The sequence below is a fragment of the Anopheles coluzzii genome, chromosome 2, assembly GCF_943734685.1.
Source record: "Anopheles coluzzii chromosome 2, AcolN3, whole genome shotgun sequence".
NCBI classification, from domain to species: domain Eukaryota; kingdom Metazoa; phylum Arthropoda; class Insecta; order Diptera; family Culicidae; genus Anopheles; species Anopheles coluzzii.
Window position 1 is genome coordinate 23,265,648 of NC_064670.1, and position 17,851 is coordinate 23,283,498.

The following is a 17,851-nucleotide window of genomic DNA, read 5'->3' on the forward strand; positions in this document are numbered from 1 at the left end:
TTAGCGCGGGCGTAGAGTCAACATACGAAGGGAAAACACTCCCCCTGCGTCGCCCCCATCCGGACGGCAAACTATTTTCATTCCACTGTGCCTTTGTTCTCCTTATCATAATAAATCAAACCTTACCCGATGAGCCAACCTTTTATATTGGTGGAACCAATGCTGTACGTGTCCGAGGAGGGGGCTGCCCGGCTCTATTGTATGTTGCGACCTTTTCCTTTCGGCTATGATTTGATGATGGTCAAACAATCATAAGGGCTGACCCTCCAGCCCTCCCGTAGCTCTCCGTGCGGAAAAGCGCTCGCGCGCGCGCTCAATTGCGAACAAAAACACACACCGGTGAGACGATGGGAGGGCGTGTTGAGGTTGGTGTGTCCTTTTTCTTATCGGCTGTTTGCGATTTCCCGTCCACTCGCCGGGTACTGGTGTTTCTACGTGGCAACGGGATTTTGTGGGGACGTGGCTCAGATGAATGTGGTCCACGAATCGACGCGACTAGCAGCAGAGTGACCATTGTGAATCAGGGAACGCTTTTCGCTCGCTCAGTCCCGGAACGCACCGAAGATGGCGATCGAGTGATAGGAAAAAGAAGGGCTGAAGGAAGGGGTTCAGGTGGTGGTGCACTATAGGAATCATCACATCGCGTTCCCATTGTTAGCTGGCCGCTGCAGAGGTTATATTGTGCAGGTGATATCAGGTTCGATAGATCTGTTTGCGATCTTTCGGTTTGTAGCAGTTTTGCTTCACCTCCCGGTTAGCTTGGTAAAGGTTGGAATTGCTATTTCTGTGGTTTAAATGACCTTCAAAAATTTTTTTGTATTATTTAATTATTCGTTTGGAGGTTTTTCTATTTGTGTATTGTTAAATGTACCATAACGGGACCAAAAAGCTACAACCAATAAAACCCATTTTAGATTCAATTCTTCGTTCGTTTATTAGATTGTCCCATCTTTGCAGGCCACGGAAAATCCTTTTTTCGTCCTCTAATTTAACCCCTATTTCCCGCCTTCGAAAGGATCACTATTTGGATGGGGATGACGGGGTGTTAGGTTGTGCGGAGTTGTGCTTCCAATCCTATTGCGATCAATTTTCGTTTCCGTCGTGTGCGGTCTAAGCCGCACAGGAGCTAATACGTGCTGCTTTCCGCGGTAGTCCGCGCCGAAGTAACGGGAAGTAACTAACAGAATAAAAGCCGGAAAACCTACTCCTCCTTTCGTACAAACCACCCCCTCCGTCTGGCACACACGTTAGCGCTTTAATTCCGAACAAGAACGTACGATTTGCACCGATTTTTACTGTGTGTCTGTGCGCCCGCTTTGCGCTGGGGTAATGCAAAGTTATCGTCGGGTGGATTTTGTTAACCGAAGCACAAACCCCTCTTCGGTCTCGTTGTATATGGCCTAAAACGATGGTAGGAGAATGTTTTTGGAAGGATTTTTCGCTCCTTTTTTCTCACCCCCGGCCACTGGTGTATGGGTCAATTTTAGCACAAAACACACAGCCCAGCCCAGGACAAGTATGGAGCCTGGGAGCTGGCTAGCCCTTTTGTCAGCCGGCATGGAAGGGCGCAAATTCCGGCGTGCTTCTTTTACAGCATGTGTGCTAGCCGCGTTTGCAGTTCCAGCTTTTAACTTCTAGATTCGGAGCGCTTTACTTTTTGCTGCGTGCCAGGAAGCTCTCCGCTGCTCCCGTGTGTGTGTGTTGGAAAATCCATTAACGGCACTATAAATGTCGGGTTGAATTAAGTTTTATGGAATCTTCTTGGCGTGTGTATGTGTGTGTGCTGCATTGGATTAGAGGATTCGCTCATGTTTGTATGCGTACAGTCCTAAGCATGGTGGGTAAGAAATGTCTGGAAAATGAGGCCCGTAAAGGGATTTTCCTATTCAATTACTGCTGCCTTGGTACAAATAAGGGTCGGAAATTTGCTTTTATCATTTAAGCTTGTGCCTATTCTCGGGAAGGAATATTGAAACAGAGGATCCCAAACCGTTGTACGCACAGCTCCCTTAAAAATGAATTATGTATTTAGTATCGCATTTTTAATTGGACCTAAAACAAAAACAAAAAATAACAAAAAAAGGTAGTTTCCATCATCTTTGCACGTTGCGAAATGAAAATGGAGAAGCCAAACATTTGGTGGATCTATTTCATCAAAGCATTGATTTCATAATTGGCGACCGAATTTTGGAGACTCTTTTTCTGCGTCAATGATTGCGTCCATCCGCCAACAACAAATTTATCCGCCAGGATGGCCTAAATTTTCATGAATAATTAATGTTTAATCAAATTTTATTTTCATTTTGATTATATCGCACCAGATTCAGCCTTTCGATTGGATTGACGCTCGATATGATTAATTTGGTTTTTGGGATATTTTTTTGTAATTGAGAAATGTTAGGCTCGAAAAAGGTTTTTCTATTTCGTTTTTTTTTTGCTCAAACATTCTATTAAAAAGGCAATATGGCCATCCGGAACCGAATTCCACTTGCCAGCTCGCGGTTCACTGAAAACGATTGATTGAATAACTCTCCCTTCTCCGTGTCACACGAGTGGAACAAATTTATGTCGCACTGTCTCATGCCTCACTGAAAGCGTCCCGAGTTTTTCCGGGCGTATCATTTTCCTTTGCTCCCACCCTTGTGTGTGTGTGTGTGTGTGTGTGTGTGTGTGTGTGTGTGTGTGTGTGTGTGTGTGTGTGTGTGTGTGTGTGTGTGTGTGTGTGTGTGTGTGTGTGTGTGTGTGTGTGTGTGTGTGTGTGTGTGTGTGTGTGTGTGTGTGTGTGTGTGTGTGTGTGTGTGTGTGTGTGTGTGTGTGTGTGTGTGTGTGTGTGTGTGTGTGTGTGTGTGTGTGTGTGTGTGTGTGTGTGTGTGTGTGTGTGTGTGTGTGTGTGTGTGTGTGTGTGTGTGTGTGTGTGTGTGTGTGTGTGTGTGTGTGTGTGTGTGTGTGTGTGTGTGTGTGTGTGTGTGTGTGTGTGTGTGTGTGTGTGTGTGTGTGTGTGTGTGTGTGTGTGTGTGTGTGTGTGTGTGTGTGTGTGTGTGTGTGTGTGTGTGTGTGTGTGTGTGTGTGTGTGTGTGTGTGTGTGTGTGTGTGTGTGTGTGTGTGTGTGTGTGTGTGTGTGTGTGTGTGTGTGTGTGTGTGTGTGTGTGTGTGTGTGTGTGTGTGTGTGTGTGTGTGTGTGTGTGTGTGTGTGTGTGTGTGTGTGTGTGTGTGTGTGTGTGTGTGTGTGTGTGTGTGTGTGTGTGTGTGCTAGTCTCTATTGCTTTTAAACGACATTCCCAAACTGTTTTTATGGCCCTTAATTATAAATTTTTAGCCATTTTCCTGCCACAAAATGGCCCAGCTTCCGTTCTTCATGGTTTGCCCGATCTGATCTTCCGTTTCGAATTCTCATTTGTTATGGTGTGATTCTTTCTCCCTTTTTTGTTGTTTTGGTTTGATGTGGCTCCATGTTCTCTCCGTGCTGTGTATTTCAGGCTCTTAAACAATCGCTACACTGCCAAGGGGGCGCTGCGGGCGCACAAAGAGACGAACCCGCGAGGACGCGCTTTGCCATTCAAGTAGAAAGTTTTATTGTAAAACTTTTAAAAGGATGGATCGCACGCCGTGTTGCCTGCTTGATTTTTCTCTCCCTTGTCTTGTTCGCTGTCTTTTGTATCGTCCGGAAGCTTTTCCGGATGTGCGGGTAGTCGAACCATAAGTACGACATGCAATTTTCTTCCCCAGGCAGCGTGCCCGTCCGTGCGAGCATCATCTTTGTGCCATTTTTCACGAACCACCCGCGCGTTATCTTGAAGTGTGTATAGCACGTGTTGGCATATGTTTTTTTTTGCTGTCTTAAAATTCTCCTTCGTGTAGGCGAGCCTACCAGCCAGGAAGAACGGTAAAATAAAGCCTGTTGGTTGGATTTTTATCTCGAAAGTTTTCACTTACGGCTATAAATTTCGCCAACCATCGGGGCTATTCAAATGAGCCTTTTTAACTGTTCGTCCCTACTACCTTGCCTTGCTTTTATACTGTTTTGTTTGATAGGAAAAAGCTCCAAAACGGCTCATTGCAATTTTCCACTTAAACAACGCAACAATAAACAAACAAAAAGAGTACCAAAAAAAAAAAACAGGAAAATATAATATAAATCCTTCCATCGGGCAAACGTTCACCATTTACCAATGTAAGGAGCAGTGGAGAAGAAGTGCGAGAGCGAGAGAGAGACAGAGGAGGGGGAAGAAAATGCTGTTTTTCAAAGAGCTATGCTACATCGCGTCGCCCACGATGTCCTGCTTCCCGTTGTGGGCTGCACCTTCGGTCATTTGTAGTGGAGTGGAAAACTGAAAACGCTTCTTAGGAAACTTCCTCAATTGGAAGCAACGGAAAAGTTGTGTCATTAAAAATTGTTGCAGAAATTATTTTTAATGTCTTGTTTTGCGACGACCGTCGGTCCCATTGATTGCTGGCCATGCTCCTGGCCACTAAATAGCACTACCGTGGACAGCGAACGTAACAGGAACGGTAGTAATGCAAGCCAGCAGAACATGCTATCTGCGTTCGATGAGGAAATGCCGTCCATCAGCGGTTTGTTGCCTATTTTTGGTGCTCTCCCGCCCAACATATTTCCTGCTCGAAAACTTTTCCCATAAAGACGGCGCAATGTCGCTCTCTATCGCGTTCTGCAGTAAAAGATGGTCTTAGTGTAAGTATCTCAAATGATACAAATAAAACAATTTCCATCTGGCCGTAACTTTCGCTTGCTCCAGTGAAACTCTCGTGTGTGTGTGCCTTTGTGACCAGTGCAGGCCGAGAGATCGGCTTAATTGAGTTATTAATTGAGGGGTTTAGGTTTAATTATCTGCCGTTTCAATCCCCGAGCGACCCCAGCGGGCCTCCATTGTGCATCAATTAAAAGTGTAAACACGTCAGACCGAGCGCGAAGCTTGTTATAGTATTCTAACGTCATATTTTTCTCTTCTCTTTCTCATTTAACAGATCATCGACGCCAGCTACCACAGTGGTCCATCATTCCAAACCTCCGCCATGATAGTGCTGTGCTCGGGGCTACTGTTGTTAGTCATATTTATTTCATCGTTACTAGTGTGGAAGTAAGTATCATCATCTTTACGTACATTTGTACTTGCGATAGCGTTTTCTAGCGCGCTTCTCGTGCCTCATTATTGGAGAAAACGGTGAACTGAGGGCTTAAGAGTATCTTGTTGAAGGAGAGAGCAAAGTAAATGCTATTACACATGACCGATGAAAGGGGATGTCTTTATAATAATTACTAAGCAAAACTTCAAACTATTGCTCAGAAATAGAAGATGTAAAAAACTGCCCTTCTAACGCCTGTGCTCAATGGGACATCAAACACGTCGTTGGTGGTGGAAGCAATTACGGAGATTGAACCCGCACGCGCTCTTTAGTTTATCTCGTCAATCTTAAGTGTCTTTGCTTTGTGATCGGCTGTAAATACGATGGGTTTGCAAATATGGATTAATCTCTACCCAGAGATGCCTCATCCAACTGTTGACTGTGGTTTCCTGCCAGCTGCGGGTTCATCATCAGTGTTCATTCTTCAGTAAATGAAGTGCCAGCGCTTCTCCTTAAAGCTCGAGTTGTTTGCAAAATATCATTTTTATTTTCTCGACATCTTCAATCCAGTTCCAAGAGTGCTTATGTTGTTGCCTCTGAACCCACTCGGCCCTTCGTGTAATGCTTTATAATTTGTGTTGCTAGTGGAGCTTTCTACCGAACGGTTTGAGCAAAGATGGCCTCCTACTCCTTCAGCATCATCCTACTGCTGAGTGCTCTCTAACCCGAACGCCCGAGCGGCGGAATAGAGCAGCAGCAAAGTTTGTTGTAAATATGCTTCAATTAATTTAATTAGCTCGCCTCGGGGTAGAGGAAAGCCGGCAAAAAAAAAACCTCGAAGAGCAAAGCTTCTACAAAAAGCAACAAGAACAAGCTTTCCGTGTGCCCGTCGTGACACATCCCATTTTGAAACCACTCACAAGAGCCGCCGTCCTCGTTGTTGGTGGCCATTCTGGTTGCTGGTCCTGTTCTTCCTGCAGTGCGACTTTTCCCTAAAACCGGAAGTAACTCAACTATGGGTCCCAGGCAGATACTGTCTGCGAAGGAAAACTGATCCGCTGGTGGTGGTGTAAACAAAGTACAAATTATCAAAGTCCGTCCAGCGAAAGGAGCGTCCGGTAACGCTTTCCCCCGTGGGTTGGCTATTATCCTTTGCGCGTCCGTTCCGTACACATACACACAATGTGCTGCTGATGCTGCTTAGCGCGTGAACCAGAACGGACGGTCAGATGAAGGGCTTGCCTTACCGTTGAAAGAGGTTCCTTCGCTCGACGAGCTGAAAATGTAGATAAATTGCGTGTTTCTGGCGAGCTTTCTTGAACGGGGTTTTCCTCATTGTTCCGCAAACGAGAGACCTTGCGGGGGGTGGTGCAGATTGTTTTATGATATTTATGTTTGAGAAAGGTTGATTGTTTTGTTTGGATAGTGTGTACTTGTGTTGGTGTGTTTGTGTATAAATATGGACTGTTATAGTTTGTACCACCACTAACACCATTGACTCCTAGTGCGGCAAGGAAGTGTTGAAAGTCGTCCTGCCTTCCGATGGTGCGGCGGAAGATCTTCAAGATAAAGATAAGGAGAACGCTGGCGAGGTTCTGCTGCGCGCACTGTACCACTTGCTCCCAGCAGCAGCACTGGGTTGGCGTGATTGATGGCCGAGTTACGTGATGCGGCCATGCTGGCGTGTTCCGGTGTTTGGCGCACTGTTTGTTCGGGCTGACGAAGGTAATCGCTAGCTGAAGAAGTTGCGCGCCTGTGTTCATTACAGCTTTCGGGTCGGCATTAAAGCTCGATTACACACACACACACACACACACACACACACACACACACACACACACACACACACACACACACACACACACACACACACACACACACACACACACACACACACACACACACACACACACACAAGATGAAGTGTGTGCTGTCTGTCGAGGTCGAGGGTTGACAGAGGGTTTGTTGGTTGATTATAAGGCGGCCCACGCAACTATTTAATCATCAATTGTAGAACGTCAAGAGAGAGAGAGACTGAGATAGAGAGGGCGTATCCTTAAACCTTTGTTGTTGGTGTGAAGTTTGCGTTTAAATGCAAACTATGCCTGCGAAACAGGTGCTATAGTGCGGTATCAATTAGCAACAAGCGACGTGATTCGGTAGGGTAAGCTTTCCATCTTCATGAAAGTTGTTCGGTATCATCTCGCACGCCCCAGCATCTTCTCCATTCGCATAATGGATATTATTTTTAATCAGTTTAGCGAAGCACTCTGATACAGTCGCTGGCACGGGCGTGCAAATACATCAAGCTTTTCTTGGAACGTAACGGAAACCATTGTCTGCCAGCTAACCTCAGGATAGCAGAACGTTAGTTAGTATCTTGTTTTCTATCCTCTTAGCTTCGAAGCGAGGCGCCGTTTGTGAGTCGACAGCAGATTCAATATCAATAAAGCTCATTCCTGGAAAATTCTGCAACAATTACGCGTGTCGAGAACGGTTCGTTGACGCTCGTTTACCTTCATGCTCAGGGATGTTGCTGGGTGAGCCCTACAATAACGAAATTCTTTTCATCCCACGTTTGATGCTTCTCGCACCGCCCGCTGGAACTGCTGGAACTATTTCCAAGTTTCCAAGTTTACTTGTCATTCTTTTATTTTGTTGTCTCAACGCGTGTCAGTAAACTGTTCAGCAAAATGTGTGTGTTTAAGCTGTGACACGAACGTCTCAGTGTGTGAGAGGAAAAGTGTCGTCCTGCGTGTTGTCGAGTGTAATCAACCTAAACATTAAAGAAACGATTGTTCCACTGGAAGCGTACACCAACTGCGCGCACTTGTAGTAGCTTCCTGTAGGAGCGGAGGAAAAGAATGCCACAAGAAACACAAAACCTGTTCGAGCTGTTTGAGCAGTGGAGCTGACATTGGGTCGTCCTCGGGACTGTTCCTATGCGGGGGCATACTTTGAATGCTTCGTAAGAATATTGGAAATACTGATGCTCAACCGAAGACCAGCACCCTCAGAGAGTGTGGTAGTTCTGGCTGGAACTGTAGTACATTTTTTCTCGAAGTGTTGTTCCTCCATTGGTTTCAGTATCAGCAAAAAGTGTGTTTGGTAGCCGTAGGTGAAAGTTTCGCCCGAAAATTCTGACAGCAAACAAACTCACTTGCAATCACACACTCACACGCTGAGAGTTACTCATACTTTTCGGGCTCTAATATCTAACCTGTGTGCTGGGAAGGTATGTGATCGGAAGGCACATGGACAGGAGAGTATACACGCAGCAGCACCGACCGATCTGACGATGCGCTTCGTTTGACAGGTACCCAACTGGAATGAACTAAGTTCCGGTGGCATTTTGGGAGCATTCTGTTTGGGGATGTTTTGCTGCTGCTGCCGGTCGAAGGCAGCCGTTATGTGCTTGGGTTTCGAATTTCTTCCAAAAGCAGCATCAGCACAAACACAGGAGTTCGGCAGAATGCTTGAAGTATTTGTTCACCTCCTGTCCGGGTCCTCCTACGTGGATATCCATTGTGCACCTGAACGGAAAGGCAGAAAACAGTATTTTGCACCAAGAAACTTTTGCCTGAATGAAACGCATAACCCAGAAATCGTAAAGGGACCAGTGGGGGGGGGGGGGGGGGGGGAAGGAGGTGCAAACGAGTTTTCCAAACGCTTCTCTAGTAGTAAGGATACACCGAAGACATCTTCATACCGAGCATGGGTGCACAATTATTTACTTTGCACATTTGTTTCCAAGGACAGAATTCAATTAACGAAAGTAATTCTAGTATGATCGGTGTGTGGCCGGTGAAGTTGGCGGTGCACTGTACATGTTCACGTGATTTGGAATATTTATTTATGAGGAGAATGCAGTCTAGCACCGAATAATAGCCTTTATATTTTTAACATTGGTTGAGTAATAGACAAATTCTGCTTTCTTTTCAAACTCAATGCTCAAGAGATATTCGATGCTCGGGATAACCTTATTTCCTAGCAGTCCTAAGAATGCATGTTACAAGATTTTTCGAGGGAGCTGTTCCCTTTATTGAAATACTTGCTGAGGTGTGCGATGCTTGGAATGATGTATTTTTATCCAAAAGACCCTTGGTGTAATGTCTGATGACCTTTTAATAGCCTTTTTCTCGTTCTTGCCTACAGCAAAACCATCTAATTGTTCGTTCGCTCACGAAAGAGCCGGCCTCTCAAGACACAGGATCTTGCACAACCAGCATTGGATTTCATTGTTTTTTTTTTTGCGTTTAATGAAAGAGTTAACGACTCCCCAAGGATATTGTAACGCACTTGAGAGCGTAGCGGAATCGGTGACTTAAATACCAACGGGAAGGGTTTTTGAGGGAATTATCCATCCCTCGCTGCTCTAGTCCAACGACAGCGACATATCACTGTTGGGTGTGGTCGTAAACGATGTACTTATATCCGCCCGACAGCAGCGAACTATGCCTGCGTGTCACTACTATGCTTGCTCTGGTTACTCTGGCCCACCAAACCGACCGTGTTCGTTTGTGTGACCAAGGGGCTGTGTAAAAATAAACGTCTCCTTATGGCGACGGTGTGTGAGACACGTCGAGCTGCATTAAGGAAAATACACCCGACCGGTGTAGATCCACACCCGTTGAAGAAGTTGAATTTTCCCTCCAAACCGCGCACCGGGGAAAAGAAAACCTCCTCTCCCGCTGGCAAAGATCGTTAATCAATGGGCGGGCGGTTGTGGTTTTCCCGCGTTTGATGGGCGCGTGTGTACTGCAAACAAGCAAGATCGGCGGCTGGGGAAAGTTTCTTCTAAGCGTTTTGGCAAGCGCAAGCGAGATGCTGCCAAACGCGCGTGGCTGGTAGCGTTTTTTGCGTGAGTGGTTTTTTTGTTTGTATTTTGGGGTGTGGAATTTTACCAGCCCTGTGTCGTCTCATTGCAATGATGCCAGTTTAGAAACACCACGCCCCATTTCGGTGCAAAGACACAGCCAACAAGCGAGCGCGCACTCCCGTCGCCGCCGCGAAAGGCTGACGCGCGATGGTTAATGCGGTTGGAGCGCGTTTAATGTGCGTGCTCCACCACATCAGCCAGCCAGCCGGAGATCAGGTTAGGTTAGGGTTGCTGTTGCTGCGGTTTCCTTCGGTATTTTCGAAACCACCACACACAACGCGCATTTTAGCGCGTCTTTGGTTTGTTTTAAAACAATACGCGACGCGACAAGACATGCTATCGCTGTCTCGCTTTCGTTTTGGAGCATCGGAACCTTCGCTCGAGCGTACGCGCATTCCTGTGGCGTTGATTTGACGGGTTTTAAAACTGTATTGAATGCGCTGCGCCACGCTGATGAAAACCCGTGCTCAATGACAAAATGAAAGATTAATGGTTTGTATGTTTGCCTTTGTTTAATGCGTGCTCGCGTCTAAGACACCCAGCCGTCTCGCGTAGCAATTGATGGTGATACACACCCGCGCGAGCTCGCAGTTCGCGCCGTCTGACCGAACACCGATGCTCATCGATCTCTTTCGTGTCGCAGACGGTAGAACATCCACTAGAAAATCGATTTGGTCCTGCCGCGGACATATGAGCCAGTACCATCATTAACACGGCTGTTTAGCGATAATCGTGTGTCGTTTTTTAATGGGTTTATTTCCCGCTTTAAATCAAATAAACTTTTTCCCAATAAAGAAGGTCTCATTTCAGCGGGCCTTTTTTGGGTGCTCCCAGTTGTCCGTTTGGGAGACTTGCTGCGAGGATGAGAGTTGTTGGTGGATTTGGAGGATTATTTGGGATAGTACACCGCCATCAAATGTGGCGATTGACAAGCTGCGCTCGTGAAACGGGGGAATGAGAAACATCCATTTTAAGTCTACACCCGCCCCGTGTGCGTGACGTGCCTGCCGGGTCTCCTATTACGCGATTCTGGCAAAGCAACCCACTTCGCTTCCCGAACCACCGGGTCCGGTCAATAAATCTTCTGCTCGTGCTTAGAGCTGCGGTGTTCGGTTCAATGTGACGTGTGTCACGCTGCATTAGAAAAGAATGTTTGATTTCGATGAAAGGAACCACAGACCCACAGCGACAAAATCACGGAAGGTATCGCTTACCGTACCGTGGTTTCGATCGATCGAGTTGAAGATCGTTTCGTTAATGTGGTTTTTCACGTTCGCACCTATATCGATTACCTGCTGAGGAAGTTGTTGAAGGCTGGTTTTTGTTTTCGATGGATTGGTATTTTTTATTTTATTGAATCCTTCTCAATTCCAAAATCCAGAACTCTCCGGACATTAAAGTATCGGATTGTCGTGGTTTTTGTTCAGCTCGCTCTCTCCCTCTCCCTATCTTCAGTCCAGCTGTGTGATGATCTTGCATACGGGCGATGGCCGTAGGGTTCTCTAAATGAAGATTCGGTTTCCATTTCATTTGAGCTTTCCTTTTCAATTCACTCACGCTCCGTCTTGATGCGTTTTGAAATTCTTGAAGTCTTTGATCAGACTTAAAAGTGCATTAACCGCTCGATTGAGTTGGGAGTTTTTTGTGTACCTCCGAAAAGATTCGTCTGCTGCAGAAAACGTTGCACTTAGATCATTAATATCAATCGCACCTCCCGCTCGATACAACCCAGGGTGAGCAATAAAACGTGATTGAAAACAACTAAAGATAATGGATAACAAAGCTTTTCGGACATAATCGTGCTCTGACACAAACAGTGGTCAGCAGTGGGATCGTTTGCTCCATTTGATTGCAAACCACCGAATGTGTGTGTGTGTGTGTCTGGTCTATGTTGACCAAATGCGTCTGCCTGATCGTCGTCGACAGAGAGCACGGTTTCGAAATAAAATGTTTTCTGGTGCGATAGGAAAGGGAGGAGCAAGTATGACAGAGTTTTCTCACACGTGTTCCTGTGCAGGATCTGTGTAGCAAAGGCGGTTTCCTTCTGCAGCTTCTATCAGCTGATAAAATAGGAGGGCCAGAAGGCGAAACTCTTGGATTTGCTCCCGGGGGTCAGCATCGTCGAGTGTATGATGCCACCGAGATGTACTGTAGAGTAAAACCAAAAGACCATACCTCTCTCCCCCCTCCCTGCTTGTACACACTCTTGCATCGTGTGATTGTGTCATGCCACAATCAGACATGGCACATTCGATTGCTTTCTGGGGTTTTCGATACCGGAGGATGGGCTGCTGTGCCGCACACACACACATCATCCTTTTCGCTGGAAGTGATGACCCCCTTGGAGCAGAAAGTACAGTGCTCTTGTAGCTCGTACAGTGCTGCAAAGTCTCGGGCAAGCACTCGGCGAGCAAAGTGAAGGTTGGTAATCGCATAGGATTACACCATTAGCCAGCTTGGGAAATCTGCTTCAAATATTCTTACTCTCAGGACCACTTGCGTCGCTCCGGCACACCCTCACCCTGGATGCTGGAAAGAACATCGAGACAAATACTACACAAAATTGGTCGCAAGTTCAACTAGCGTGTGCGCTCGTTCTCTCCTATCAATAAGTGGATATTAAACGATTGTGAACGGTTTTAAGGATTACAACCCGATTCCATTCTGCCCGGTTATGCCTTGCCTGCAAATGCTCGATAAAGGTAATAATAGGTTATGGTGGGTGTGTGTGTGTGTGTGTGTGTGGGTTGTGTCCTAGGTTGTCCCAGACACTGGATGTGGCAAGACAGAAGAACACTCCACGGTAGATCGGTAGATTAAATGGTAATAAAATATAAATGGCCTGGAAGAGAGCAGACCCTCTTGCAGACACCGACATGAAAGTTCGAAACTCGTGGTGCGCGTCTTGGAATGCGACTCGATCTAGCACGGACGCACGGTTGTAATTGTAAGATATCACCCGCAGTTCCAAAAGTACCCGGGCCACGGCTGGGAGAAGCAATGGACGATAACGAAAATTAATAAATGCTCCGTGCAATCGGGGTTCAGTTTTCTTGTCGTAATCATTAGAAAGCTTTCGGGCGGAATAAGCGCGCGCGCACACACAGTACAATCAGCCGGAAAGTATGAAGCTTACCAATTCAATACACACTCGCAAACCTTATAGCTCTAGAGTGGACGGTTTTGGGTGTAATTTTTCATGAAAAAAAAAAAACACAAATTTGCAAAACGGAGCGGGTAGCTTTTTATTAGCTCCAAAGGTAAACGATTACGATTGAGTTCGTTCCCTTGCAGTGGCCCCGTGAACGTGAAAGTGAAAGTATTTTTTTTTATCTGAGCGCCATTTCTTCTGCATTCATTGTCCTTGCCTTTGAAATTGCGCCACTCTGGCCCATCCCCAGAGCCCTCTAACCGTATTGATCCGGTTCGAAGGACCAAAAGCATGGAACCGAAAAGAAGGCGATCGAACGTTGGCTGAATGAATGCTGCATTCACCGTGCATAGCAATAGCAAAAGCTTTTTGTTAGCAGCTGCCAGCAGGGAAGACAGATTCCTTCTACACCGTTTACTGCTTCTACCCAAACCTAACCCCTCCAAGTGGTGGGCAATCCTTCCTGGAAAGTGCATCCGTTTTTGTGTGAGCTGGAAAGCACCGAGCGCGCGCCGCGCTTATTCAAATAGCGAACAATGCAAAGAAGCGCCATGTGACGGTATTTATCGTTCTTCCAACTCTCCCTCACTGTGTGTGTGTGTGTGTTGTTCTGGCAATTTTCCATCCCTTCAGCTGTTGGTGAAAGTTTTACTCCTTCCACCGTCCCGAGCCTTCCGCCACTAGATGTGAAGCAATGTGGGAAAACGTCGTACGCCCAAGAGTGGGATAGCTAATGGGCGAAGGAATGGAATAGTTTGTGGAAAGTACTTGCATTGATCTCGCGCTTGTTGTCCCCCTCCCACCCCCCCCCCCCCCTCCGCTTGTCCTTGTGAGCATTCCCCCGACAGAGGAAAATCAAGCTGGGCAAGGTGCAGCAGCCCGCCCCTCCAAGCTCACGCTGTCAGCATCGTTCAGTTGTTCCCGCGATGTGTCTGCCGGATTTCCATTTCTGGTTCGGGTGAAACTTTTAAGGATTGTTTTTCCACATACTTGCATCGGTTGTTTTTCTCTGCACCCTTTGTGTGTGTGTGTGCGATGCATTCATCTCTTTCGATGCCCTCGGTTTGGCTGGTACATTGGCTGGCAGAGAGAGGCCGCACAGTCATCTGTCTATTGATGTTAAGCTTTTTTTTTGCTGTGTGTGTGTTGGTTTGTTTGCTATTCGGAACCATCTTTTCCTTGGATAGCTTTATCGATTTTCCCGTTTTTCCAAGCAGTGGAGGTCTCGTTTGCTGCATACCCCCAGCCCACAGGGTGCAAGTTGAGCATTTCGATTTCGATCTCGTCGCTGCACGTGAAAGGCGCACTACTGTGGCTGGCTGATGAGGTTCTTCTTACGGTTCTTATCAAACCACGCTCCCCGACCTTCAGCTTTGTGTGGGTTCGTTTGCGTAGCTGCTGCCATCACCACACACACACACACCGTTGTGTGTCACGCGCTCGGGAAATGCATTGTTGTTTAAGATTATTTTGCATCGCTTGCGCGCCCGGTGATTCAACCGTCGCTTCCTGGCTTTCCCGACGTCGGCGAAGCACCACGGGCAGGAGAAAGTTTAAATTTGGTATGGCATTGATTTGGATTGAATTTAAATTGTGTTCCAGGAGCAGACAAAGCGGGGATATTTGGCGAGAGGTTTGCATTTCCCGACCGTGCACCAATCTTGATTGGTTTTGAGATTTGATTTTGTTGAACTCCCTGCCGTTGGGGATGTACTTTTTTGTGTTTGTTTTAGGATTTTCCGCAGACCGAGTCACTGATGTCACCGTGAGCGATTTATTTCATTTTATGCGACTTCTCGAAATCACGTGGCGTGGTTTCCTTGGGTGAGACATACGGAGGCAAAGATGATAGGAATTTATTTTAAAATATTGTGATTTATCAATCAGAAGTCTCTTTGCTCACGTGTTTTGCTGCGTCTCCGTGTACCTTCACGCGAGGTTGGCGATAAATTTCCCTCAAAATGATTGTCTCTTTCGTCGACGGCAGAAGCCCGAGACACCGAGAAACGTCTGGCATCTTCCCCCCCCCCCCCCCCCCCCCCCCCCCTTTCGATGATGAACAGGGCACCATCTATCTATGGCCACACGGGTGCAAAGCGTTCCTGTCTCTTATCTTTGCCGGCGGTGTGTGTTCGTGCTCGGAAGTGTGTGAGTGCATATGTCAGACCCACCAGCGAGAGTATGGTCTGCGCTAGGACGAGCGCGGGCACATGTTTCGTGATGGTTGTAGGGTGGGTCAGGTTGCGCTCGGTGTATAGAATTACAGCATCGCACATAAGCTAGCACGGTAAGGTTCAGCAGATCCATGGATATACCAACCCAGATACACAGACGCACCAGACGTACCAGACACGTGACGTACCTTTGATCGACTCACCACAACTCTGCCCCGAAGACTGATCGATTGCCGTGTCTATTTGCACTTTCGTCGTCCTGCCGGTTTTGTGTCGTTTAATTACCACCAAAGTAGCGCGCGTAGTTTGTTCGCAATGTGGCAGCTTGAGTAATGGGTTTCTGTCCGCTGCCGCTGCAGACAGAACAGAAGCTAATGGCCAAAAGAAGTATCTCCTCCGTAAAGCGAAAATCGTTCCAACACGCTCGCGCACCATATGGTGTACGATTTTGGGGTTGAAGCTACGGCATTTTATTGTGTGTGCTGCAACGCGGATTTGCAGGAAGCGTCTGCACGTTCTTTTCGCGTGGAGCAAGAGGAAAGCGAACGGGAGGGGGCAGTTGGGATGTCTGTTGGTGAAGCATCATCGCGAACATAATCAGCATCTTGGCGGCTCGTTTCGCGGTTGTAAGGGGACCACCCGATAATTGAGTGCACCACTGAACGCGGGGAGCCGTAAAGGAAGGAGGGAGACCGGTGGATGGGTGCTTCTTAATTGAGAAATTATTATTAATCCTCTCTCACTCTATCTCCTTCTTGTACTTGTCGCCCTGTAGAAAAGGGATCGAGCTCTCTACTGCGCTTTGTTTCCCCACCCGTTTTGGCTTGTTTTTCTCAGGGAGTCGTGTTTTAGCGTGAGGCTGACGAGAGGACGACAACGAGACATGACGAAGAAAAAATAAAAACACGCGAGATCACTTCGGATGATGATGATGATGGTTCGGTGTAGAGCTCGAAAGAAATTTATTGAGATATGCCGCAATTATTTGCACTCTTCTCGAGTTGGTTGCTGCGTGCGTAGGGAAAATTCATCGCCCGATTTCAGCCCGAAGAAGGATGGCTTGTGCAAAAGCAAACACAGCACACACACACAAAAACGTAAAAGCAGCCTGGAAGCAAAGGGAGAATGCTACCATGGATACTCCTCCTTTTTTTTTGTGTTGCAAACTGTCGCACACGAAACAGCATCTTTCCCTGCAGGAAGACAGACACATACACACAGACAATGTGAAGGTGCCTGCAAGACAAGACACCCAACTGGTGAAAAATGATGATGTTGTTACGTGGAGCACTTCAATTAAAATAATTGCGGTTTTTAAATACCATCTTTCGCGATACCGTGTCCTCCGGCCTGTGTCGCCCGTGTCGTCGCCGGGCCACACAGTTGACTTTACGCGGCTTTAGGTGCGCCCTTCGGGGGGAGGGAAGCGTACGGCGATTGGCAGAAGAATAACCGGCCCGGTGTGTTTTGGGCAAGAGCGCAGCGGAAAATTTATGACAGTGTGGCATCTCATAAGCTGGAAACGAGGGAAGCAAGGCTAGTTATGCTCTGGCGACTCCCACCGTTTGGGGGGAAGTGGCACAGGCAGGCTACCACTACTACTGCTAGAACTGCACGCGATGCTCCAACATGGTGTGCGCGCGCGCTATGCCTGTGAAAAGGGCTACGATAATTGCAATTATGCTGCAGTTTGTCTTGAGACACCACCGATGGTGGTTTGTATGTGCCTCTGTCTGTGTACGTTTCTCTGTGATACCAACCGCTTTTTGCTGGCGAAGTATGGCAGTTTGTGATTTACCTTCATTATGCTCGATTTCCTTCTTGCCACCACCAGCAGGAGGAACAGAGCATACTGGCTGGTTTGTGTGATTAAATGCATTCTACTGCTCGGTCGGGGAGATGATGCATTTTTGCTAGCCGGAGAAGTGGGATCGTGGTTTAAGTGTCAACCTCTCGTTCGCGCCGAGTGGATAATGATGATGACGGTACCTGCTGAACGATGCGCTAAGTGAGTCATCACATTTTTGACTGGTGGTGCTGATTGCAGAAATCACGGCGTGCCGGCTTTCTCACACACCGGTAGCCGTAGAAGAGGGATGGCTTGATGCAAGGATACACGTCGCCGTCGCGGGCTCATTATCCAGCGCTGTAATTACAACTCGCTGAAGTGCTGTGTGTGAAACAATACAATCGACCACAGACACACACACAAACATACATGCAAAGGAATGCTTGTATTAAAGCTTTCAAGAGTCTTGAAGCCTCATGCAAAGGTGTGATTTAATTATGTACAAACAAGAGCGAAGCGAGTGACTGGTTTAAATGGTACTAGATTTGTCTGGTGGAACCGGTGCTGCAAAATGTCACTGTCAATGTTATCAAAAATTGAGATAATCAGAGGTGATGCTCAAACAATTGGTGTGATCAATACATGCTTGGTCACTCATTTGGTCATGACTTTTTTTTTACTGCGTTCAGTTCGGCAAAATGTCACTGACATTATCATGACAAATTCGGACTGAAACAAAATCATGTCAGCGTCTCAAGCTCTACTGTGATGATCGG

General features: G+C 47.0%; 1 protein-coding gene across 6 annotated transcripts in view; it reads left to right on the forward strand.

Moving 5' to 3' along the window:
- Nucleotides 1-17,851, forward strand: part of LOC120947778 (uncharacterized protein DDB_G0283357) — a 138,299-nt gene that overhangs the window by 48,537 nt on the left and 71,911 nt on the right. For all 6 annotated transcript variants that reach the window (XM_049607743.1, XM_049607744.1, XM_040363472.2 and 3 more), the window contains exon 5: nucleotides 4,984-5,096. In XM_049607743.1, coding sequence (XP_049463700.1) covers nucleotides 4,984-5,096 — 113 coding nt within the window. The remainder of the gene's footprint in view (nucleotides 1-4,983; nucleotides 5,097-17,851) is intronic.